Source organism: Carex rostrata, chromosome 20 (assembly GCF_964058835.1).
Source record: "Carex rostrata chromosome 20, lpCarRost1.2, whole genome shotgun sequence".
NCBI classification, from domain to species: Eukaryota; Viridiplantae; Streptophyta; class Magnoliopsida; order Poales; family Cyperaceae; genus Carex; species Carex rostrata.
In genome coordinates, this window is record NC_135937.1 from 5,755,247 (window position 1) to 5,781,187 (window position 25,941).

The following is a 25,941-nucleotide window of genomic DNA, read 5'->3' on the forward strand; positions in this document are numbered from 1 at the left end:
TCCTTTTTTTTTTCTTTTTCTTTTTACCTTCAACGTGGCCATTATTTATAAAAAAAAAAAAAAGTGTAAACTACGAAGAGTAAAAAATAACGATACTCAAATTGTAGTAAAAAATAACGATACTCAAATTGTATAAAAATGAAAAGAAAAGAGGAGAGTGGCTAGTGTGGAGTAGAGTATACAGGGGCAGTGCCCCTTTCAGGCAGCAAAAGCCCATCCAAAACAGGGGTCTACTTTGCTACACACAAAAAAAAAAATTAAAAAAAAAAGGGGTCTAACTCTAACCCCACCACCATTCTAGTTCTCTTGCATCCACATTTTTATAGACAATAGTGTTATACTCGTGTGTGAATACATGCATATACTACACATGCATGTATGCATGCGATTAGAGACGGAACCAAAATATTAAAATTAAGAGGATGAATATAATATTTTGTATTTTCTTATGTGGAGTCTACTATATTAATTCTTGTAAAATTAGAAATTTTGAAAGATAAAGAGTAAGGCTTGGGTGTTATGGATAGCATAAGGTCATCCGTGCTACGGTCTCAAAAACGTATTGTATAAATTTCAAACTTCTATTTAAGTAGCTCAATAAATTAGTTATATAATAAACTTGTAGAATACTAATGTTTACTATTTTTTATGATTTATGAAAGGTGGCTAAAAATGACCTAAAAATAAAATAAAATTGTCAATATTTTAGTCATTTTTTGCCATCTTTCATAAATCATAAAAAGTAGTAAAAAAATTCTAAAAATAATAAAAATTAATATTCTACAATTTTATTATATAATTTATTTTAAACATTTTTTGTCTAAATTTTTAGTTCATATGAGAACATATTATTAGTCTCTACTCTCTAGTTTCGGATTCAAACATTTAAATGTGAGTTCCTCAATATGAGATTAATTTCAATTTAAATTTAATAATAAAAAAGCCCAACAAATTTACTATGAGACTTAAATTGTTCTATATTATATTAAATAGTGCACATTTCAATAGTGATCAATGTGGATGAACAATGATACATTCATTATACAATTGTTAACACATCTGTGGGCTGCAATGGAACCTCAAACAACCCTAAGACCTTCCAGAAAAGCAACTATTACGCAATAGAAGTCAATAATAGAAGTCAATCAATACATTTCCCTCTCTTCCCAAAAAATAATTTATTAATTATCTTTCTGTTGTTATTTTCGGAAAAGACAATTTCTCATGCTATTTTCTAATTAAAACTTGAGATCTAATTGACCCTTTGCTTTTAGCGAAGAGCCATTTAAGGGGAGTGCTATAATGAGAGTAACATTTGAAATTTCGAGAGAGAAATTTTTCTCTCTAAATATTAATTTTATTCTTTTGTTCTCTCTCCCTTATTAATATGTCATAATTAATATATAAGTTTATTAAGAAAAAAAATAACCAAAAAAACTTACTCCAACATAAAAAGAAAAATTGTAATTTTGGTAAGCATCTTTCTTTCTCTTTTTTGAAATATTAGCGGTTCTGCCAATCAAATTAAATTAATGGAAAAAATATAGAACATCTTTACATCATAAGATTCTCTACTATAGCCTATAGCAGCCATACTTATACCTGAATCTCACTACTATACTAGCACAGACCTATTACATTAATAATTACTCAATAAAAAACATAAAAATGAAACAAAATTACATCTCAATTCACATCTAATTGGTTCAGGCAACAGATTTGTGCCATCTGTCTTCTACTTCCTGCATTACAGTATTTTAACCATAACCTACCATCCATTATAATCTTGTCTACAAGGAATTTTGACATCGTCGTTCTTCATCGAAAAATAGTTTCATTCCTCCTTTTTGTCACATATGAACACAGTTGGCCATTCTCTATAATTTTGCCTCCTTCTTGCTCTTGCTCAGGTCTGTAAATTTTTCCAGATTTCCTCAACAGAAATTGCTGGTACCATGAGCCGGTACCCAAATTACAAAAGTTTGGCAACAGCTGCCAAAAGTTATATTAAATAATGAAAATTAAAATACAAATTACAAACCATTGTAGAAAGTTTTTCATCACTGCTCACATAGCAGTACTATTCTAAACATAGCCAAAAAAACCAGTCCGTACCTGGACCGGTACCATGTCAGATTGACAGGACTACCTTACCAGCAGAACTGATCGATACTAACTTTTACCAGCAACTAGCAATATAAATTGAAAAAAAAAAAACAATCCCTAAATTATAAAATTTTCATTACAGTAGTTCATATAACAATTCCTAAAATTTACTTAAAAATTGCTAAAATTCAAGTATGTAAGTTTTAAAAGAGTATACCAGTACTCTTTTCATTTCCCAAAATCCATCACGGGGGATTTTGAGGAATTTTAATTAATACATCAAATGCACAAGTCAAGATCATAGGACAATAACAACGAATGTAAAATTTTACAAAGATTTGCAACTGATTCATTTTCATTTTCTCTTCCTTTATTAACTCCCTTCTTAATTACTTTAGAAAGAAAAAGTACGGACAAAATCGGAATTTAAGAAAAAAAATTCTTCCTGCCCTGAAAATCTCAATTCGTGCTCTCAGAAGTCAGAATAGCATGCCCCGCCATTTAAACATGACTGGGTAGTTTCTTTTAAAAAAAAACTGTAATTAGAGTTGTCGCATTTTATCATCATCATTTTTCACCATGCTCATCAACATAACGTAAATTGTCGTCGTTATTTTTATTAATTATAATTGTAATGAGTTAGACTACAGTACTTAGTGAAGTAAAACAGGTATTTTACTATACGTCTGTATCTCAAAATGTTGATCCGAACCGTTCAAATTTATTTTCATATTAAATTATGCTTGGAGACCAAATTTTACAATTAAAAAAAATACTATTTTTGTGGAATTTTTTTAAATCATTTTTTTTCAGAAAATCGTGGACCATAAAAAATAAGTGATTTTTAAAATATCCAAAAAATAGTAAAAAATTTCTAAAATTATAAAATTTGGTCTCCAATCACAATTTAATATGGAGATTAACTCAAACAGTTCGGATCAACATTTTGAACTTTGAAATTGAAGATACAGACATGAAGTAAAACACTCACTTTACTTTGCGAAGTAGTGTAGTCCAACTCTAGTTATAATATATAATAAAAATTATTATTATTTTTGTAAAACAATTAAATTATTTATGAAGTAAATATGACCTTGTTATATTGTAGGATGGTTAATTATCTTCCATTTGAAATAATTTATTTGAAGATACTGGAGGAGATTTATTGAACGATATTCTCATACCATGTTATTAAAATCCTATTAGACATCGATTTGATAAAACTTCAATTTAATGGATAACTGATCAGATCGGTGGACCACCCAATTTGAGTGATGGTATTTTAAATAGTTATATATATCATATATTAAAATTGAATATAAAAGTAATTATCTCTGTACCTTGTTTTATCTGTATTAAGGCGTTGAAAGTCTTGTCTTGCTTTCTCATTTTTTTTTGGCAAAATTTCCGACATACTCATTTCAAACTTTTAAAATAGCCAATTTTTTCATGAATACAGCATAATATCCAATATTCTCATATAAACTCATTTTTCTTTCTTTTATACCCATTCATTTATTTTATCTTTTATTTAATTATTTTAAAAAATATATTGACCAATATACCCTCCTTCCATCTCCTCTTTCACGGATCCAGGTGAGCAATGTTTAGAATAGTATGAAATCCTATTCTATGGAAAATTAGTATTTTTTAATGTAAGGTAGTAATATCACTAATTTTCTCCATTTGTCTGCGTTAAAGCATGCAATATCTTACTATTGAAGATTCCAAAGAAACAAAATTCGAATTAAGACATACATATATATTTGAAATACTTTGTTTTTGGAATATGTTTTAGAACTCTAGTACAACAAGAGAAAGAGAAAGAACATGCACGTACACTACACTACTTGCAAGAATAAAAAATGTTGCTATTTTGTTATTCACTTATTCCTTGTGTGGAGATAAAACTAAAGGGAGGAGTGTGTGAAGGAGAGCTCAAAATTCAATGGAAGAAAATGATACGTGTAGCATGTAGAAGAGAGAGCAGAATGTGTGACCAAGAATCTCAAATAAAAAGCACCTGTGTCCGTGAAAGAGAAGGGGAAGAGATGAGGAGAGGGGGGTATATTGGTCAATATATTTTTTGAAATAATTAAATTAAAGATAAAATAAATGGATGGTAGAAGAAGGAAAATTAAATTTATATGGAGATATTAGATATTATGTTGTATTAATGAGAAAATTGGCTATTTTGAAAGTTTGGATGGGTATAGTGGAAATTTTTCCCTATTTTTTAAATATCAATATATATAGCTTAATTGATATTGGAGGCATAAATTACGGATATAAGAATGATGAGATTTCTCTAACGTTTTTTTTTTTTTTTGAAATTATGAACTTTTTGCTACTAAAATTGTATCATATCAAATAAATAATGTACAAGTAGAAAAAACAAGAAAAATAAAGAACTCATTGTATAAAACAAACAAAAATAAAATAAAGAAAAAGGAAAGTGACTACGGAGGTCAATTTTTCTCTCTTTTTTTTCCCCTATTTTCTTAATTTTAGTTTTTTATGGAAAATTAATTATGTCGCTATCACAATGGAAGTGGATCATTTGTTTTGGGCTCGCATCTTGTCTCAATTTTTCCTAGCCTTTGTATCCAAGTGGAATCCAGCCTACTGCCAACACCCACCAATTAATTAAGTATTAAACACATCTTATCCTAATTCTAATTAAGATTAAATTAATTTATTAAACTCTTATTTCATTGGGTACTTCAGTACTTGTCCTGACCGTAAAGCTGTCAAAGAACCAATTAAGTCAGGCAAAGCTTGAATTTGACTCCCACCAGAAGAATGGATGCCTCCGTTGCAAAAAAATGGAGAAGATAAAGTTCAAGCAAGGTCTTCGCACTAGGCTTGGCATTAATTAAATTTTGTCCATCCATCAAATTGGGTCTCTCTTTTTGGACAAAGCAGCCAAGTAGAGAAAAGAAGCAAAACAAATGACATCATATACCCACTTTACCCCCTTCTAATTTCACACCCTTAGAGGCTATAAAAGAGAATAACGGATGGTTGTTTGAACGTCAAGCTTCTATCAACGAAACCAAGTAACCAACAGAGACAGAAACCTCTTTTGATTTCGATACCTCTTTTGATCAAGCGAGAGAGAATTAAGAAGCGCACGTACGTGTTCTTCCTTTACAGCCTGACATCGAGAATTAAAGTGATCGATCATCGATGGTGGTGGAGAAAGGAGAAGTGAGAAAGGGGCCATGGACTGAGCAGGAAGACCTTCAACTGGTATGGTTTGTGCGCTTGTTCGGTGAACGCCGTTGGGATTTCTTAGCAAAGGTGTCAGGTTTGAGCGGTGGCGGGTGAAAGAAATGGGCCCTATATAGCCCGCATAACCTAACATCCAGATCGATCTAAGTAGGGTTTTTCTTTCTGATTTAACCAGTTTGGCTTTCTTTTGCTTTGTGCTCTCTTGTGATTCATCTATAGGTCTCAATCGGACAGGGAAGAGCTGCCGGCTTCGGTGGGTCAACTATCTTCATCCCGGCCTCAAGCGCGGCCGCATGACCGCTCAAGAGGAACAACTTGTTCTTGAGCTCCATGCCAAATGGGGCAATAGGTAATTAGATCCAGTTATTAGTCTTTCAATTAGTTTTTCTTTTCCCCTTTTTCAAGACATATTTTTTCATTTTCATTTTTGTATAATTTAATAAGGTGGTCGAGAATTGCACGAAAGCTCCCGGGGCGTACCGACAACGAGATAAAGAACTACTGGCGGACACACATGAGAAAGAAAGCTCAAGAGGAGAAGAAGGGGTCTGCTGCATCTGCATCGCCTTCATCCCCGTCATTTTCATCCACCGTAACAACGACAACCTCCAACAACAATGAGGAGCAATCCTCGGAGATTGGACCAAATGAGAACGAGAACAAGGAGGCCATGGATGGGCACAATTCGGTCGACCAGTTCTGGAATGAGATTGCCGCATCAGAAACGGCCACCGAATTGGGGTTCGACGAGTACAAGGAGATAGGATGTTATCCAAATCTATCGTGCGGTCCGATTACAATGCCTTACTCGCCGGCATGGGAGTACAACCCAGAGCCGTTGTGGAGGATAGATGATGAGGAGTTTAGATGACAGTTCCCGACCTTGCACATTCCTAGCGATTCAAATGTTTAATTATGTTACGTGTTAGGAGAGAAAAATTGAAGCTTAGGGTTTTGGTATTGTAAATTATGTATTATTAATTATGATGATTGTACTGTATATGTACTATTATGGAAATTGAGATGTACTGTGTTTTATTCTGATGTAGAATAGCTAGGCTTATTGTAACTGATTGCCTCGTTGCAATTAATATATGTAAGGGCTTCTTCTTCTCTTCTGATTTTGTTGTTGTTCATTTTCTCATTTTGTAAACTTATTAGCAATAAACTGAAGAGTGAAATTAAATTAACCAAGCAATTAAGATGCTTCTGTTCAAAAGAATATATATACCACTTTCATTGGCTTAAAGTGAAAACTGATTGTTTAACTTAAGATTAAAGATGGTTTAGAATTATATATATGGATGAACAAACAAACTTAATAGGTAATTAAACAAAAGAATTTCATTCATTCTTTCTTTTTCTTTATGAAAAAAAATATAATGCTGCTCAAATTCTTTATCACTTTGATATTAAGAAAAACAACTCTAATATAACTATTTCCCATAAACTCACTTCCTAAACATTTTATATGAATTTTTCACCACACGCCTTAAAATGAACACTTACCTATTGTGATGCATGATACACACCTGCCAATTATGTATCTACATATTTTCCTGTATTGATATACACACTTGTCTACATATTTGCCTACAGTATTGATGAACAGACTTTCTGTTAAGTGAATAAGAAATAATGCTACAAATTAATTTAATTTACTATATTTTTAATACTATTAAAAAAAACCAGCATCAATATATACACGTTTGTTCAATTTTTTTTTTAAAAAGGAAAATTGACTGAAATCATTGAAGATTAATTGTTAATTAATTAGGAGAATAAGAAATTGGAATCTACATAATACTTCTATAAAAATAATTATATATATTCCATCTTTGGTGGATCCTTACTAAAAATAGTGGAGAGACACTTGTTAGCTTTTCCAATGTGCCATGATTAGAGGAAAGGGTCTGATGGGTGGTATTCACTTGATATAAGAGCACTAAGCCTTGGTATCAGGCAAGTTGGCATAAGATATATGGACACAAAGTAAACGGTTCTCATTAGTTTTCTTTTTTGGTAATTTTTGCCCAAGTATATTGAAACAAGCAACCTTTTTAATTACTTGTTATTCAACAAAGTGAATGAAATTATTGGTTTTTGATTTTGATAGGTTCAAATTGAGAAAAATGGTCAGATTTGCAAAGATATGTGTGCTCCAATAGTATTCGATTTACATAGTGTTCTTATATCTTAATCAACCCGCACCCAATTGTGATTAGTTTAGCATTATCTTGAGATTAGAATAATCTTATTGCTTTGACCTTTATTACACTTCATTCAGATGCCACATGCACATTCGGAGAAGCCCATTGGTGCACCACCAATTATTAATGCCGCCCAATTCAGATAGGACATTAATTGTACATATCACTATTAGTACAATTTTAATTTCAACGTTAAGGTATATTGATCCAAACAGAAAATAATGAAATTGTATTATTCTAAAAAAAAATAGGATTGGCTTTCTATTATAAAAGTGTCAAGCCAAATAACAACAATGCATGACAAACGAAATAATAATAATAATAATAATAATAATAATAATAATAATGATGATGATGATGATGATGATGATGATGATGATGATGATGATGATGATGATGATGATGATGTACGGGTACTAAGTTGAAATAAAGATCGTAATCTTAGATTCTAAATTATAAGTTGACTAATAAGGCTTAATTATATATGTATTTGGAAAGGATTTTACCTCTAAATTTGTACCAATTTTCTTGTATTTTAGAAGGAAGCTGATATGAGTACCCGCGCTATAGTACCTGTACAGTACCTGCACCTAAACTGTTATAACTGTCTGTGGGGACCAAACTGCCATAACTGTACTGTTAGTTTGTAATAATCTAGAAGTCAATAATACGATAAATTATCATAAAGCTTTGTTCATGAATTGAATGTTTATTTATATATCATTTTGTTGCCTTGAGTATTATTGAATTTATGGATCATTTCGAGTTCATGACTGAAATTGTGAAACTCCATAATATAGATGATATATACTCTTAAAAAGTCATTGACCAAGGTAATTAGCATGAACACTAATTACCGCAATAAGGTTAATATGTGGATTAAAAGATGATCAAGTTTTACAAACCACCTGACACGAGATGTCATTTTAATCACATAGATACATGTTCTAGGAACATGGTATTTGACAGACCCCGAATGAAACATTAAATAGAATTGTGTTCGTGTCATTTATGTTTTCATTCAGTGTCAGGTTTTACAGTATGAGGTATTTATCGTTCCCACTGAGAAATATGTATGTATGATTGTTATCTAACGCTGTCCGTAAAAAGCAGTCATAACGATAGTTTTTCCATATGTATAGCTTAGCTAAGGAAGTGATAGTTTACCAAGAATACTATTTGTCCCTCGTATTTTATACGAGCTATAGCATCACTGGGCCCCTTGATAGAGTAAGATTATCTGCTAGCGGTATAATTACAGGAGTAATTATATTTGATAATCTGCTCAAGATCAAGAAAAGATTCAGTTAGCAAGGATGACACACATCTACCTTGAAACTAATCTGATAGCTATGAGACAGAAGAACAGACACAAGTAAATAGTTTACTGGATCGCGATATTGTACAGTACAGCATCATCTGTGTAATTGGATGGTCATGATGTAGACTGCCAGATACCGCTCATGATTATAGAAGTTAAAACAGTTTTAACTCTATTTACCAACATAACACAGATCCTATTGGGTCACACCATATAGGAGTTAATCGAAGAATCTTTTTGTGATTGATTATAAATTGGTTATGATCAATAGTAAGATGGTTATAATTAATTATACGTGTTATAATTAAATTATAAATGTCTTATAAGATGACAAGCAAAAACAACGGTTAATTTATAAACGTACATGGTACGTTGTATAAAAGTTACCGAAACAACAACCGCAAGAAATATAATTGTTCAGAATAATTATACGAATATTATTTGTATTCGGGCCGAGGGCATTCGGGTCTTTTCAGATTCGTCCTTATCCGCATGACATGTAATTGATCATATCCAGATGACACGTCATCAATCCTATCCACATAACACCTCACCCCCTAGGTGGCATGCCTTGTCATAAGGGTATTTTGGTCTTTTCACATCATTTTAGAGGCTATAAATAGAGGGGTGCATGAAGAGATTAAAATACTAATTCACTCGTATCGTTTCGTGTCGAAACGAATCGGTATTTTCTCTTTTTCTCGGTTTCTCTCCCAAATAGTATTTCGGTTGAGAAAAGAAAGTTATACGTAGTTGACGTATAATCTTGCGGGTTGTTGTGAAGTATATTTACGGGATCGATGAATAGTGTTTTCTCGAATTTCACGATTTTTCAGTTTTGCTCATTGATGAAACTAAGTAACCGAAAAATCGTGTTTACGGGTTTTCGTCTTTTTCTCTGTGAATAGTGTTTTTGCAGAATTCCACGGTTTATAGTATTTCTGGCAAAAGAAATAAACCACTCTCCGGTTAGTCCTGGTGGATAACCGATAGAGGCATCAGACGTCTGATGCTCCGAGGAGAATCATTCCCGTGATGTAGCTCTACTCGCTCGGTCTGCATTCCAACTGTGATCTGGAAACAAGGTATAAATATGTTATATTAATCTATTTAATTGGTAAGTATATTAAAGTTTTAGAAATCAATCATGGAGTAGATCTGTAAAAATGATTAAATTGGGTTTTGATGCCAAAGGAATACTGAAGGTGGACCGCATTGGAAAGTTTCCTGACATACCCCGTTTAATCCTGAGCTTAAGTTGGCCGTAGAAATTTTTGTTCTACGATCATTCCGCAGCTTAAGCCTAAACGGGTTTTGGTTACCCCGAAACCCAACATGCACTTCAGACCTGTAACTTTTTTTTTTAATATTAATAGTCAAATTTTGAAGTATGTAGTCCAAAGAACACAAGTATTTATATCTATATAGTAAACAATGTAAATGATAAATTAATTATTTTTAAATAATCGTACCCGCACTTTTTTTTTAAATTTATGATGTCGTACCCGCACCTAAACTGCCATAATTACTTGGGGGGACCGCAACTGTTCCAGATCTGTAACTTTATTTTAAAATATTAATAGTCAAATCTTGAAGTATATAGTTCAAAGAACACAAATATTTATATCTATATAGTAAACAATGTAAATGATAAATTAATTATTTTTAAATAATCGTACTCGCACCTTTTTTGGAATTTCTGACGTCGTACCCGCACCTAAACTGCCATAATTGCTTGTGGAGACTGCAATCGTTCCAGATCTATAACTTTTTTTTAATATTAATAGTCAAATCTTGAAGTATATAGTTTAAAAAACACAAGTATTTATATCTATATAGTAAACAATGTTGTGATTTTTACATAAGTGCTTGTGGGGACCTAAACTGTCATAATGTTGTAATTAGATCCCTCCTCTTTTTACATATGACACTGAAAATATTAATATCTAAGTATTGAAAGTATTTATATCAATGCACTAAAGTATTTATTTTTATGAGGTCAACTATTTTTGTTAGAGAAATATTGACGCGGAATTAGTGCCGAGGCTTTGAAAGGGTGCTGCTAGAATTTTAGAATAATAATTAGTTGAGACTATATAATATCTTTTAAGAATAATAATTAGTGGACACAATATAATTAGTGGGGACCATAATACATTATTCCTCTAAATGCGGTACTGTAGCGCGAGTACTGTGCGGGTACTGTAGCGCGTGTATAGAAATGATTATTCATTTTAGAATACTTTAGTTTAGTTTTACTCGAAGTTCAAGTTACTGTTGTAGTTCAAATTAAATTGCAGAAATTAGAATCTAAGGTTGAAAACAGCTCAAATTGCGAGCTGTAATTAGAGATGTTCAAACGGGTCGGTTTGTTCGGTTTTTAACCGAATCGAAAAATTTTGGTTTAAATGGTTCGGTTCTTTGGTTTAAACGGATTGGTTAGGTTGGAATTTTAAATTATATCTGTTTAAATAGTTCAGTTCAGTTTAGATTTTTTAAAACTGACTAAACTGAATTGACCGAATTATAATAGTTCAAGTATGATTTATATTTTGTTTTGTTCAATCATCGTGTCCTTTCTTTCATTTTAGTTTAAATATTTTAGACCATCTACATATTTTGTATGAAATTGAACAACTTATATATGAAAATGTATAATTTTTGTTAATAATGATATCAATAGGTTTACTTCTGTTTGAACTGAACAAACTGAAATTTACTTCGGTTTGTTCAGTTCAATTCTTAGTTGGTTGATAGGTCAGTTCGGTTCTATTTTTGAAAATCGAAAAAAATTGATTTAACTATTTTAGTTCAGTTCCAACCAAACCGATCATTTAAACATCCCTAGCAGTAATCCTCCGCGAATTTAGAAGATTTTCTGGCGACTAAATAGAGTAAAACTGAAAAATTTGCAACTACAAAGACCCTTTTGCAGCCCACAAAAGTGCTCTAGAGTGAATTGAAAGTTGTTGATACACTGTTCGTATGTTGACCATAACTTTGTCATACGAACTCCAATTTAGGTGGTCAAAATCTTGTTGGGAAGAAGACAAAGAGATATATAATTTTCATGTTGGGACTTAACCAAAATTCGGACTTTAAGGATCGCAAAGCGCCCAGGATTCAGCAGAAATCTTTGCCCCTAGACTCCCAATTTTGATTTGCCAAAACTTTTTTTATTTATTTGCTTAAATTGATTATTTAAATTCTCAAGTCTCAACCAATTCAATTTAACTCAACCGATTTAAACAAACTCCTCCCAAAAATACTTTCAGTCTAGAGTTAATTAATTTAGTAGAAATTTATATTTCTCATTGTTCCTGTGAATTGATACATGATCTTGCAACTAACTTCTTTATTGAGTATTTAGATTTATAAATTTAAAAATGAAAAAGTGTATTCAATTGATCTAAAAATCATATACCTAAAATACACAACAATTATGATTAAAAGGACAAAATTTTAAGAAATTTTTTTTAGGGGTCAGACTAATATATTTTTGGTAGCATTTAGGCCGAAATACTTACGGGTTAAATTTCAAAATTTTCATATTCTGAACATGGATCTAAGTAACTCAATGAATTGATTATATCAAAATTTGTAGAATATCAATTTTTAGCAATTTTAAAATTTAAATACTCATACTTATCTAAGGACCATACTAATTGATGTAATACAAAATACGATGCTATAGATGCTTTAGTTTTAGGTGATACCGGTGTTGTAGTTCCAGTCTATTCTTCTGACACTACTGAGGCTATATCTTCTCTTGATATATAGTTCGGCTGTTGTTAGCTAATTTCTTGGTTTAGATAATATTTCTTGATAGTTCATTTTGGTCTTATTTTGTGGGTTGTAATATTTGTTCAATCCTTGCAAACTTTGCTATATCTGTTTAGATGTCTCTTAAAGGCTTTCTCTTTAGTGTGAGTCTTATGTTTTAGTATTTCAAGTACTTTGTGATGTAAGATCTATGTTGTTTCGTAATGAAACAGGTGGGCACTGTCCATTTTATTCAAAAAAAAAAATTACTATTTTTTATGATTTTTGAAAGATGATCCTATTTGACCTCCCAAAATTGGTATTTTTCTATTTTTTTAAGCAATGTTTCAAAAATCATAAAAAATAGTAAAAAAGTTCTTAAAATAATAAAAAATACTATTTTAAAAAATTTATATAATCATTTATTAAGCTACTTAGATTGACATTTTAATTTCAAACATGAAATTTTAAAATATAACCTGTAAACATTTTAGTCGATGTAGTACCGAAAACATATTAACCAGACTTTTTAATTAGTTATTATACAGTAGATATAGGTTAGAAACAGACTACCTATTTCAACTAGATTTCTAATTCAATTTTTTTTTTTTTTTATCTCATTCTAAAAAAATGTTAAATTATAACTAGTCAACCCAAGTCCCAAGTATTAATAATATCCAATATGTTCATTGAAAGAGCATGCGGGCATGAAAAAATTATAAATAAACAAACAAACAAAAACCGTCATAGAAGTTTTTTATTAATGAAACCGGCTTTAATTTGCCTTTTAAATTAAAAAAAAAAACACGTCATATGTGCACTTATGCAAGACAAAACATATGTACATGGAGATCAAGGTCATAAACAAGGATTTTTGAAATACACAACTCATACATTGACATTGTTGAAATTTGGTTCCCATAAACATTCGGCGCAATTTTTAAAGAAAAAACTGTGAATTATATATTAACAACATTTAAAATAAATATCACTGATTGTAGTATTCTAATATTATGACAATTTTGGTATACACCTATTCCAACCAGCATCCGGATCTCAATCTCATCTCTCTAACTATACCAAACAGAACTCAAATTGTTAAATTTTGTTTCAACGTGATATTTCTTTTTTTATTTGAGCATGTGATGAGAGCCAAATCCTATATCTGAACTTTGTCGTTGATATTGAAACTCGAACATGCAACTTCTCATCGTACGAAGAGGATTCAATATCTTGATCACTAGAGTTTAGGATTTAGGATTTAGAGTTATTTTATTATAATAAGATTAAAAGTTTGGATTCACTAAATATCTAATGAGATATTCTGAATAATCTATTCGCAATCCAACTAAGTATACCTCTTTGGATTATTAGTAGAATAGAGTTATTTATTAGCTAACTCAATTTGCTAAATTTGTATTTGGATTACCAAGATTTAAAAATAGTGAAACTAACTCAAAATTAATTATATTCTTGAGTGATCCAAATGCACCCACATGATTTTCAATTCAACACATCAAATTTATGAACGGCTTTCTAATATCATACAACTTTGAAACTCACTATTAACGATTCAGATTATGTCCAATATGTTTGTCAGCTACCCATTGGAACGTGGTTTGACCAAATCTTACAATTAGTGGAAACTATTAACAAAGTTAATCGATCTATTCTAATTAATGTCTTCTTGCTATGAGATAATCCTTTCGGTCTTGTTTGGTTGTAGAGTAAAGTTAATCCGGATTAAATTTCTTACTCCAAGTTAAGGTAGATTAAAATAATCATGTTTGAGTTTGGTGGAGTAAGCTCACGAAGAGAGAAAATTATAACATGGTGTTACTCTAATCATAGAATCCACAGGTGGAGTAACTTAATCCGGATTAATTCAAATGGTACTCCATCTTACTCTTTCAAATTTACTTCTCATTTGGCTCCTTAAAAGTGGAGTAGAGGAGAACTAGTATTTGATCTAGTGGTAAATGCACATGATTTCTATATGAGAGGTCATGGGTTCGAAAACCAGATGGGGGAAATCCTTTGTTATAATAACAAGAGTATTAAATAGTTGAGTGGCTTGACCTCCAACTTTTACTCAAAAAAAAAAAAATGAAGTAGAGGATTTACTCCACTTACTCCACAACCAAACATGACCTTCTAGTTTTTTTTTTTATATAATTTTATTGAACAGGAGCCTTTTTAGTTAAGAGTAGGTTAAAGGAAAAAAAAAATTGTTGGGGTCCTTTGCTGAAGTGCTGCACAAGCCCCGTAAAAGGTAATAACGATGGCCAGTGGTCCTAGTTGTTATTTCATTTAACGATCCAACATTTTTCAAACAAGCACTTCAATTTTTTTTTAAACTAGGAAATTATCTAAAATATTTAAGCAAATTAAGAAATATTGCCTAATCTTTTTCTTCAATGAACTTGATTTGGTTCATCAAATTGCCACCGGTGAGCAGTTGCATGAAGGCTGAGGTAGGGCCTGCAAAAAAAAAAAATCGTAACTCTTGGCTCGTTCAAAATTGGCTTGAAAAAAAATTCATAATAACTTGTTCGATTTTGATTCGGTTTGACATTAACGAGTTCAAACTTAATTAATCTTGATTCCGATTGACTCGGCTCATTTCTCAACTTGTTGAAGAAAGTGGATAAAATATTTGATGATTCATTCACTATTTTTTTTTTTGTGCTCGTATCACAAGAAGATGAATCTCGTTGCAATAAAAAAATGAAATAGTATAAGAGCAACTTGCAACATCAATTTGTTTATGCACGACTTACCATGGGCGGAGCCAACTATATTCAGGGTAGGCAGTCACCTACCCCTGGATTTTGAAATACGGTACTAAGTTCGTATATAGTTGGTTTAGATTTGTATTTTGTCTATTCGGATTTGAGTTTTGCCTACTTCTGTCTGAGTCAAAGCTCTCGATTAGTGAAATTGGCCGAGTCGTTACAATTTTGGTAGTCTTTTATCAATCTATTTTGGAATATACCGACAAGATCAGGAAGGTGAATAAGAACGGTATGATAGTGGGACCACAATAAATTTGTTATTTTTTGTGAAAGGAATATACTAAAATATTTTATAAAGTAATATAATGAAATTTAATGTAATGCATTAAATTATTTTTATTACCTTTAACTATTTAAAATGAGCTGAATTTTAATAGAAGAGAATTGTGAACTATTCTTCAAAGTAAACTTTCGAAAAAATCAAGTTTTCGATCTAATTCGGTTGATTTCTACTGATTTTCTCGATTTTAATTCATGGTTAATTACCGATTCAGCTTCCAATGAAAGTTATTTAATAATATAAATAATAATAATAATAATAATTTATTTTGCCTACTCCTTATGAAAATCCTGGCTACGCCACTGCGACTTACAACACAAACAAACTATTAACAAACTGACTCAGCTCATATCACAAAAAGATGAATCGAAAATGAAATTATTTCTCTGCTCGTAGTATAAGAGCAACTTGCAACATCAATTTGTTCATATCACGACCTACAACACGTACGAACAAACTATTAATAAGTTGACTCGGCTCGACTAAGAGAAAAGAAAAAGTATCAGAAAAAAAAAAATGTAATTGACTCAGATTCAGACTCGGCTCATCCTGACATGAACCGATTTCAAAATTTGTCTCAACTCATATCACCTACTCTCACTGCGATTTCAAAAATATCAAGAAAGAATTTGTCTGGACTCAAATCAACAAGTTCAACATAAAAGAAAATATTTAAGCAATATAAAAAAGGAGCACCAATACAATGCTTCCTATATTGTCCCTCATATCACCTACCAGATCTGACTGCGTATGAGATCCCCGCGTCCCAATTTTTTATGGTCCCATTTGTCGGTGAGCGTTGGGATTTATGAGGACATAAATTTTGGAGGCCTGCACCATTGAACTTTAGTGATACGAGCAAGGAATTAAACTATACTGTCGCATGCTTTTGCTTGGTGGTAAAGTTGGCGGATCAGGTTAAAATATAAAAGTATATTTTCTTTTTTGGTATAGTGCATGATATAATACTACATGTGGGATAAATTAGATTATCTTTCGTTTTGCTGGCGTGCCATTTGTAGCAGGTCTAGATATAGTAATGTGTATATATAATATATTTAATGCTGTTAGAACATTACTAGATTAGCACCAATACTCAGGGGGAAATTATTACAAAAGTTACTCTCAAGTACAAGTCAATGCGCTCTTCGCTCAAATTATAATTTCTATGTCAATGATGGATCTATCGAAAGCTAGAAATACTTTTATTCATACATTTTCTTTTTTTTTTGACAAAAAGTTATTGGACATGCAATACAAGAGTGTGGTATATATATTACATATCATCATAGTAAATATTGTTTATTGTTTTCAAAGTCTAAATAATCAATTCGAACAACTCAACATAATTTCTATATTAAAATGTGCTTGGAAACTAAATTTTATATTTTTTTAAAATTCTTTTTTACTATATTTTTAGGTAGGTACAAAATCATTGTTTACGGATGGTCTTGAATCTTCTGAAAAAACAATACATTTGTATTTATTTTAAAAAAAAATAGTAAACAATTTTAAAAATATAAAATTTGGTCTTCAAGCATATTTTAATATGAAGATCATCTGAGCTGTTCAGATTGATTGTTTGAACTTTAAAACAAATATAAGAATGTGAGTCATAATTGTAACACAAAAACAATAAAGCATTGTAATCTTACCGGGGACAGATTTAAGACTTAGCCAAAAGGTGGCTAAGCCACCCCTATGATTTCAAAAACTTAATTATGCATATAGAAATTTAATCAAATTTTTATTTTTATTTTATTTTTTATATATTCCAACCACCCTCAATAAATAACAAATGTTTAGTGGTAGCCTACTGGTTAAAACTCTATTTTATGGTTGAGAACATAGTGACAAATAAATGATTCAGAAAATGTTCGGTGGATTAAAAAATTTGTGATTCGAAAATAATTCGGAATTATACATCGAGTCCGAACTAGAGATTTTAGTCCCACAAGAGAGCAAAAAAAAAAGTAAAAATTAAATTTATTTATTTTAATTCGGAAAAAATTCACGAATAATTCGTAAAATTTGAGAAAAATTCATAAAATTCGCGAATAATTCGGATAATAATTCGGAAAACCGAAAAATACGTGGATTGCTTCGAAAAGGGTTCAAATCTGAATTATTCGTGAATTATTTACTAATCTTGTCATTATAATTGAGAAAATTTAAAATCAAATTTCACTCACCACAATTATACATTTTAATTTTCATTAACCCCTATCAAAAAAATATTAGTTCCGCCCTGAACCCAACTCAACAATTAGATATAAATTAAGAGTCAACATTTGAAAAGAAAACTTGTATGTACACTTTTATAATTAAAAAAAAAAACTAAAATTGAATGAAAATCAAATTAACTCATTATTCAAAATAGAAAAGGGTGTACGGCTAGAAATGCCCTGGCTCGACATGGTAAATGCGTCGACGTATGCATGCACCAAGTGTTGTTTACAGATAAGAAAATGAATCCTTTCTTTCATACAAACGTTTCCTCTTCCCTTATATAATTATAACCAAATCTCCTACAGCTATAACAGTGCCGCTCTTTGTATAGCGACTCAATCACATGATTCTATCATTTGATCAGAAGGTGCTTTTTATAGAGCAGCGACTCGGTTTTAGAATACCGCACAAAATAAGTTCAACAGGAGATCTATTAATCTGCATAATCAGATTCTTTTGTCTACTCTCAAAATTATAAAACCGTATATAAATGTAAAAATGAAATGTGTGGCTATGATTTGGGCACCTAAGTGCGTCTGATAACATTGCATATATACTCCAATGGTTTTGTTGTTTTCTTTTTTCGCACGCGCGTATCTTTATTTCCACAACATTCTTATCTGAAATTTTAAAAGGGTAAATAATAGCCCCGACGATGACGATTAAAGTTTAGATCTGTATTTCATTGAGATATCGTTACACATCTAATTTGCTCGGATGAGGATCTATTAATGGACTTAAAATTTACAACTTCATTTTCTTTTCTTACTTGTATGTCACAATTAGATAACATTCGACTTTGCTTTAATTGTGTGCTCCACAAACAATTGCATGACAGAAAGGAACGAAAATGAAAAGAAGAAGAGACGCGAGGGAGTTCACCTCATCTACATTTTAAATTAGAGATTAATAAATTCGCTAAATTTATACACGCAACTATATTTTCCTCCTTTCTCTAATCTATCAAAATGTTCGATTATGGAGTAAGTAATCGACATCGGTCAAATGTTGTCAGGCTCTCGCTTCTCTCCCTGTCTCTTCTATTTTTTTTAATGAAAACATTGTAAAACACAGTTTAAAGTTTATTAACACGTCGCAACGTTTTGACTTTGAGACTGAATGTGTCTAAAAAAATGGTAAATGAAGCTGAAATATCATCCATAAATTTGCTTCTTTATGAAAATTTGAATTGCTTCTAGCTATCGGTGCAGAAAATATTACCACATTCATATTTGTTATTTCTATATGATGGGCTTCTTATGTATACCTCGGCCCAATAGAGAATAAATTGTGAGCACACGTTATTAGCCACATTTATTTTTGTGTATTTCTATAGGATGGGCTTCCTATGTCCCTCTCGGCCCAATAAAGAAAAATTGTGAGCATATGTTGCTAGCCCAATTTCTGATGCTGCTTAAGATGAGGCCCATTAATCCCCGGGTCCAGGTTTCCCGTGTACGGTGCACCAGAGTTTATGTTTAAACTGAGAGTAGAACTAGTTGTCCTAAGTTCAACAGCTCTCTTTATAACCTCAATTCTAAAAACTATCGGATTGACTTCAAACAATGAATCCGAACTTTGAAAACCATCTAACTTATGAGCGATGCGTCTCCATGAAAAAATTTAAATCTCAAATTAATTTTGCACAGAGTCAAGTGGTAAAAAAAAAACGTTCAAAAAATGAATGCATTAAAATAAATTTATAAAGCTTCTAATTTTGATTTCTTGAGTTTATACTAAATTAATTTGAAAGTTTAAAGTTTTCGTATATAGACACATCACTCGTAAGGTAAATAAGTTTCAACAGTTCAGATTTGTCATTTGAATTCAATCCGATAAATTTTAAGTTCAAAAAAGGAGCTTGGTGAACTTAAGAAGTAACTCTGCTATTACCTGTTCAATTCCATGAAAATTTAAAATTTGACTCCCCGATTGCAGAGAATAAGGTTTTATGACAAAGAACACTTGTGAGCTTAGGCTAAAGCTGAACATGCGTAATCAGCTTTCTACCAGTTCTTTTTATTTTTTATTCTTAATTTACAGATATACTGATTATCCCACTGCAATAGTCAGATCATAACATTATGCCTTGTCATTTTAGTTCCAAAAAACAGATGAGATCTGAAAGATTCAGCTGGTAGCTAGCTTATCTGTTCTTTCAAATTCCTTTTTCATAGCTGAATTTTTTCTTGGTTTTAATTTGTGGAGAAGGTTTACAAATCTACAACTGTTATTTATGTCTATATAAATTTTAACTTATCACATCTTAAGTATCTATTGATCACCTCACGTAACAGGACTGTAGAGAAAACTGGCAGAGCCCGTTTTTGTATAAATTTTGAGTACTAAAAGAAAAAGTTACTTCATTCCATTAAAATATTTCTCAGCTCTACCAAACGTGTGAGCATATATTTACACCTTTAATCGATAAAATAAAATATATATGTGAATGTGCTATACAGATAATGGCTGAAGTTGAAACTGAAACTACTGTAGATAGAAAATCTTGAACCTGATATTCGTGTTGAAAGAAATCAAGTTCAAGTTCCTTTACTTATCCAACTGACAAAAAATCCTGATGTTGTCGTTAGATTCGTCAGAAGATCTCTGCTCCTTAAACCAAATGTCAGATATTTTGTACCTGTTATACAAAGAAAGTGTTTATTGATGATCAGTATTCGTGTGTACATTATTATCAAAAAAATGCGGAATCTCAACTGATGCTACTCAATAATAAAGAAAACAAAGTTTCATACATGTAAAAGTGAAAAGTAATTACCTAGTCCAATCTAGTATAAAAATTCTTTCTAATGCCACTGTACTGTTTCTGAAGCACCGGATTTACACGGGCAAAAATCGACGGCTTCTTATTTTTCACTGGAAAAAGAAAAGATTGCAGCGGGACCTGGTTCTTAGTTGGGATGGTTCTTAAATTCTGGCTGTTGTTGGTCTTATTGCTCGACTCAGAAATGTGGATGCCCTCTTGTTGCCTCTCCAGTGTCTTCTCCATTTCAGTCTGAAGCTCTCTTGCTTGATCTAAAGCGGCACGCAACTCATCTGCCACCCTGTTATTCTCTTGTTGCATGTTTAGTACCTCCCCTATATATTTTGCAGCCTGATAAGAGATGAAGGACGGCCCCACTGCCTGGTTTATCTCATCTTGCACATTGCAAATAGAGGTTAACCTAGATTGCACATCAGACTGAAGCAATGCATTTTGCTCCAGCCACACTTGTAACTCTGTCTTCAAAGCTCTTAGGTCTTTTGTCACACCACCATTTGAATTCGGTTCAAGGGCGTTTTCGTCTGACTGCAATTGCTGATACTTGCTCTGAAATTCTTGTATTTTCTGGATAGATGTGCTGAACCTCATCCAGAACTCCAAATTCTCTTCAAGCAATGCATCTATATCTGTTCTGAACTTCTCTTCAAGGGGTGGTACGGCGCAGTGCGTACCATTTGATGCACCAGATTCCTTCAGGTGCTCCAAATTGAGGCCCTCCAATGTGCTACGGTTCCTACGGTGATTTACAAAATTTTCTTGTTCGGAGATACTACCATTAGATGAGATACTCATGTCAAGGAGTCGTTTTAGAGAGAGAATTTCTTCATCTTTCATGGCATTTGTATTCAGTAGTGCTGTTATTTGTGTCGTGAGCTTGTGAACATCTTCTTGGTTTTTGGTTTCTATTTCGGCAAGCCTTTTCTTCATTTCTTTGTAACCTTCTAGAACTATATCATCTTCACCAAATTGCAGAGACTTCTCATTGCTAGCAGGAGAGCTTGTACCATTTTGGGGATGATCTATTTCCAACTTGCTTGGATTTTTGGAGACGAATTGTTCGCAAGAAGTGAAATTTTCTTTGGAATCATCTCCAGTTGCAGTTTCAACAATTTTTTCAGAACCAGTTGAACCCCTAGAAACTCCACCTTCAACATGGACAGATTCATATAAAGTATTTTCAAACCCATTTTCTTTGGAATCATCTCCAGTTGCAGTTTCAACAATCTTTTCAGAACCAGTTGAACCCCTAGAAACTCCATCTTCAACCTGGACAGATCCATTTAAATTATTTTCAAACCCATTTATACTGTTCATATTTCCATTACCACACAAATTGTGCAGCTCTGATTTACCAAGAGTACACTCTACATCAGCAAGAGGAGACTCCAACTTCTCTGAAATATTATCAAGGCTGTTTACTGCTTGAGAAAATTTCAAGCGAACCATGTTTTCATCCTTTCTAAAAGTTTTTTGAATGTTTTGAGCTCTACTCAACACCTCTTCAGCTTGCTTGAGCTTCTGATTTAACTGTTGAGAGTCATTTGTCAAAGTTCCTGTTTCGGTTTCCAAATTCTCCAAAGACTTCTCCAACTCACCATTTTCCAAATTCAATCTATTTATCTGAGCAGTTTGAGAAGAAACCATTAGTTCTAAATTGACGACCTTATTCACAAGCTGGTCTATCCTCTCTGCAACTTCGCCTACTGACATGTCAGAATCCATCTCGAACAGGTTTTTAATTTTCTCGCGTATCATTTCCAACTGAAGCCTCTCCTTCTTAATCTCATAAATCTTCCCTCCCCCATTATTCAAATCCAAATCATCATTTTGATGTTCTTTTTCATTTACAGTTCGGCCGTAGTTGCTGTAAATAGCTCGTAATCTTTCTCTTAACGCCCTGACCCTTACATTTTCGACTTTCTCTAATTCCAGTGACTTCTTTTGTTGCTCCTGTAAATTGAAAATAACATCCTCACAAGATTTAAGAGCGGTGGCCGTCATTAGAGCACGAGCCTCATTGTCCTCGATAACTGCAGTTGCATTGAATGCATCTTGTAGGAAACACACTTCCTCTTGCAAATCAGCCATTTTCTTCTCCATATCCCAGTATTTAGCGATACCACTCTCGTAGGAGCTTTTGATGAACTCTTTCTCGGTTTGTATGATGAGGATATCCTTTTGGAGCCTGTTAATCTCCTCTTGTACATTCTCTTTGTTTATACCTGTTACATTAATTCAATTTGTCCCTTAGCTTGACAAACTTGTCCATAGTTTAAAATCAAAATTACCAAGATTGTAAAATTGTAACTTAAATTTATAAAAGCCTTTTTCTGGTTGACTACGATTGATAATCTATTAAGGATCATTGAAACAAACCATTGGAAATTTCAAGTCATCCAATGAAAGATAAAAAAAATACATCAAATCTCATCATTTTTTAGATATGCCATTTATGTTTTGCATAGCTCCCATTCATAATGTTAAATTTTAATTTTATGTTATGTTTCAAACTTATTGAGATTAATTATAAAGTTAAGACATTTTCAAAGGATCCCATCCATATTATTAAATACATGACAAAAGTAGTGATTTCTTCTCTACGTATCAAATACCAGTCAGAATGAGGTACAGTACAGCAATGGACCCATACACTTGACATTATAGTATCAAAGTTGAGGCCAATAATAGTTATGTGCTTGTAGAAGAATATCAAGATTGAAATTCCAGCATCATATAACAGTCGCGAGCAGTTTGGACCAATTGGTACTATAAGACTGCAGCTTTAATTAAACCTTCAATATATCACGTTATTTATGATGGGTAGAATTAATACGAAAGTACCTTTCTTCTCCTTTAAAACGGGAAACTTGGTATCTCTTTTCTTCTTCATTAAACCCTCTACCGTCTGCTTATGAATTTTACTAGAATTGACAGGGGTTATTGCCTTCGGGATATTGTCGTCTTCCTCTAGCATTGCATACTGCACTTGGTCAGGAAAAGCAGTTGCTATTGTGTGGTTGGCCTTGTGCAACTCGCCTGATATATGATCGTACCGCTCCGCCAAGGCGCGGTATGCTCGGTACGCTTCCTCCACTGAACTTATCACCTCAGGCCGCCTCTTATAGTACATCTCAGCTCGCTTCGAAAAAGAGTCAGCTTCTTCACCGAGTAGCTTGAGCATGCACCTGACCCTCTCTTCCATCTCTGCAAAAAAAATTATAGAATTAGAATGTCAGATGCATAAGAAACGATACAGTCTTAAATAGTAAATACAAACAACGATAATATTCTAAGCAAGTAAGAGATGCCATGGTAGAGAGAGAACCTAGAATTAATTCACAGCCACCGGCAAATCTTAGTGCAACCCAAAGAATGCTTAACTACTGTTATGATTTTAAAATTTCATTAAATGTATTAAAATTTAATTTATTTTCTTTTCCTTTTAAGTTTTTATATAGTTCAACCCCCCTCGTAAAATATTAAATGTATACTTGTAGCCTAGTGGTTATAATTCCACATTGTGGTTGTGGAGAGACTGGTTCAAATCCATCCACCACACATTAATTTTTTTTACATTTTACGTTTCAGCACCCCCTATCCAAATTTTCTCAGGCTTGGTATTTGTAAGTGTGTTATTATGGGACTAATTAGGAACAATTTTAATGGTCTAGCATTAGTGTTGTCAGATAGAGCGAATAGGCTTGAATGCTTGATACATAGTTTTTAGGAACAGTTGTAACTTCTTATTGGTTTACTGAAATCTTGCCAGTGGAATGCCTTCTCATGGAGTAGGCCAGCCAAAACCACTTAAAATCGGTGCTTCCTTCATTGTTTTGGCTTTATAATTCCTTTCATCTTAAGTTATTGTAAACTGTGGATACAAACCTTGTAACCACAATTATCAATCAAATACGGGCATGACCCTTATTTCTCCTCAAAAAAATTCTTTCATTAATTGCGGTTTCTTGGGTAGTTATTGGGTTTTGGATACTGAGTAGTGCTTGGTATTACATGTCTCCAAACAGTTAGATGGCAAAATTTGTTTGAACACTCAAAGTGGTTTATACTTTGCTTATGCGTCTCAAAAATGCAACTCAATATTTTCAAGCTATATATGCTTAAATCATCACCCATTCTCTACTTTGGTGCATTGTTTCAAAGCTCTCCTTTTACTCATTAAACTGCATCGGATTTGTACCATGTGGTCTAGCAACTTTGTCCTTTTATTCAAAATATTTCAATGACAATTTTAATTGTAACTTATGTGGATATATTAATTTTAGCTGCAAATGCATTTCAATCAATGGTATGACTCATCTACATAGATCATTAATTTACCAGTGAGAACAATTAAAAGAAAACAAAGTAAAAACTAGAAGAGCAAAAAAATAAAAAACAGACCTTGGAGGTTGCTGTCGAGCCATTTGGATTGCTTGGTCCTGATATGGCTGGCCCACCACCATGAATAAGCACTGCTAGCCGCTCTTTGCAGCATCTTGTATAATTCTCTCTATACCTTTTTTTTTGTTTTTTTTCCTTTTCTTCTCTTTGGATAAAACCTTTTCCCTTTGTTCCCCCCTTCCACTTTCTATTCCCTGGAGGAATAGAAAGTAAGGTGGAGGAAGGAGAGGGGCCGAGGGGGTGGAAATGGAATGGATGATATATTTAGGCTGTTTTTGATCATTTTTTTCTGTTTAATTTTGCTAAATTGAGAACTGTATGTAGAAGTTCTCTTGCTCCCCTTGAATGTAGGAGAATTTGAATTTATTTGTGGAGGGATGTGAAAAGACATGTAAGCTTTGCTGGCATCATTATAGAGTAAGAAACACGAGCGAAAAAAAAATCTATTAATACAGCTAAAAGGGATATGCAAATATGCAATGCAATGAATTGTCTGATTAGAATCTGTACAATATTAAAAAGAGAAAAGGTATAATGCCCCGAGCTCCAGTCCCCGGAAAATCTCCGCCCACCATTTTTTACGCGATTTCAACTGTCATTAACCGCAACCGCAACGGTTCCTCACGCGCTCCCATCTCCCACAGCTTCCAACGACCTTCCTTTTTAATGAAATTTATCTTCTCTCCGCTTTGTTCGAAATAAACTTCCCGATCTGATCTCTGCTCCCTCCAAATCCATTCCAAATGGCGCTGGCCTCAGTCCACGCTCGCCTCCTCCTCTCCTCCACCTCCGCCTCTTTCCTCCATGGCCAGCTCATT

The 25,941-nt window shown here is 32.5% G+C and overlaps 2 protein-coding genes across 2 annotated transcripts; one reads left to right on the plus strand and one right to left on the minus strand.

Annotated features, from left to right (window-relative positions):
• Nucleotides 1–5,149: 5,149 nt before the first annotated feature.
• Nucleotides 5,150–6,458, plus strand: LOC144572704 (transcription factor MYB59-like). Its single transcript, XM_078322369.1, has 3 exons — nucleotides 5,150–5,416; nucleotides 5,560–5,689; nucleotides 5,785–6,458. The coding sequence occupies exons 1-3, from the start codon at nucleotides 5,296–5,298 to the stop codon at nucleotides 6,209–6,211; spliced, it is 678 nt and encodes a 225-aa protein (XP_078178495.1). The 5' UTR covers nucleotides 5,150–5,295; the 3' UTR covers nucleotides 6,212–6,458.
• Nucleotides 6,459–20,231: 13,773 nt separating this feature from the next.
• On the minus strand, nucleotides 20,232–25,881 carry LOC144572717 (protein NETWORKED 2A-like). Its single transcript, XM_078322388.1, has 4 exons — nucleotides 25,124–25,881; nucleotides 23,564–23,926; nucleotides 20,717–22,944; nucleotides 20,232–20,578 (listed from the first exon to the last, which is right to left on the minus strand). The coding sequence occupies exons 1-3, from the start codon at nucleotides 25,215–25,217 to the stop codon at nucleotides 20,717–20,719; spliced, it is 2,685 nt and encodes an 894-aa protein (XP_078178514.1). The 5' UTR covers nucleotides 25,218–25,881; the 3' UTR covers nucleotides 20,232–20,578.
• Nucleotides 25,882–25,941: the final 60 nt, after the last annotated feature.

Bases quoted from the DNA above. Each gene is read 5' to 3' on its own strand.
- LOC144572704 (XM_078322369.1), top strand. From the start codon at position 5,296: ATGGTGGTGGAGAAAGGAGAAGTGAGAAAGGGGCCATGGACTGAGCAG. The intron at 5,417-5,559 runs GTTTGAGCGGTG...ATTCATCTATAG, and splicing joins TTTCTTAGCAAAGGTGTCAG to GTCTCAATCGGACAGGGAAG. The intron at 5,690-5,784 runs GTAATTAGATCC...TAATTTAATAAG, and splicing joins CATGCCAAATGGGGCAATAG to GTGGTCGAGAATTGCACGAA.
- LOC144572717 (XM_078322388.1), bottom strand. From the start codon at position 25,217: ATGCTGCAAAGAGCGGCTAGCAGTGCTTATTCATGGTGGTGGGCCAGC. The intron at 23,927-25,123 runs GTCTGTTTTTTA...TTTTTTTTGCAG, and splicing joins GCTCGACAGCAACCTCCAAG to AGATGGAAGAGAGGGTCAGG. The intron at 22,945-23,563 runs GTACTTTCGTAT...TTAATGTAACAG, and splicing joins CGTTTTAAAGGAGAAGAAAG to GTATAAACAAAGAGAATGTA.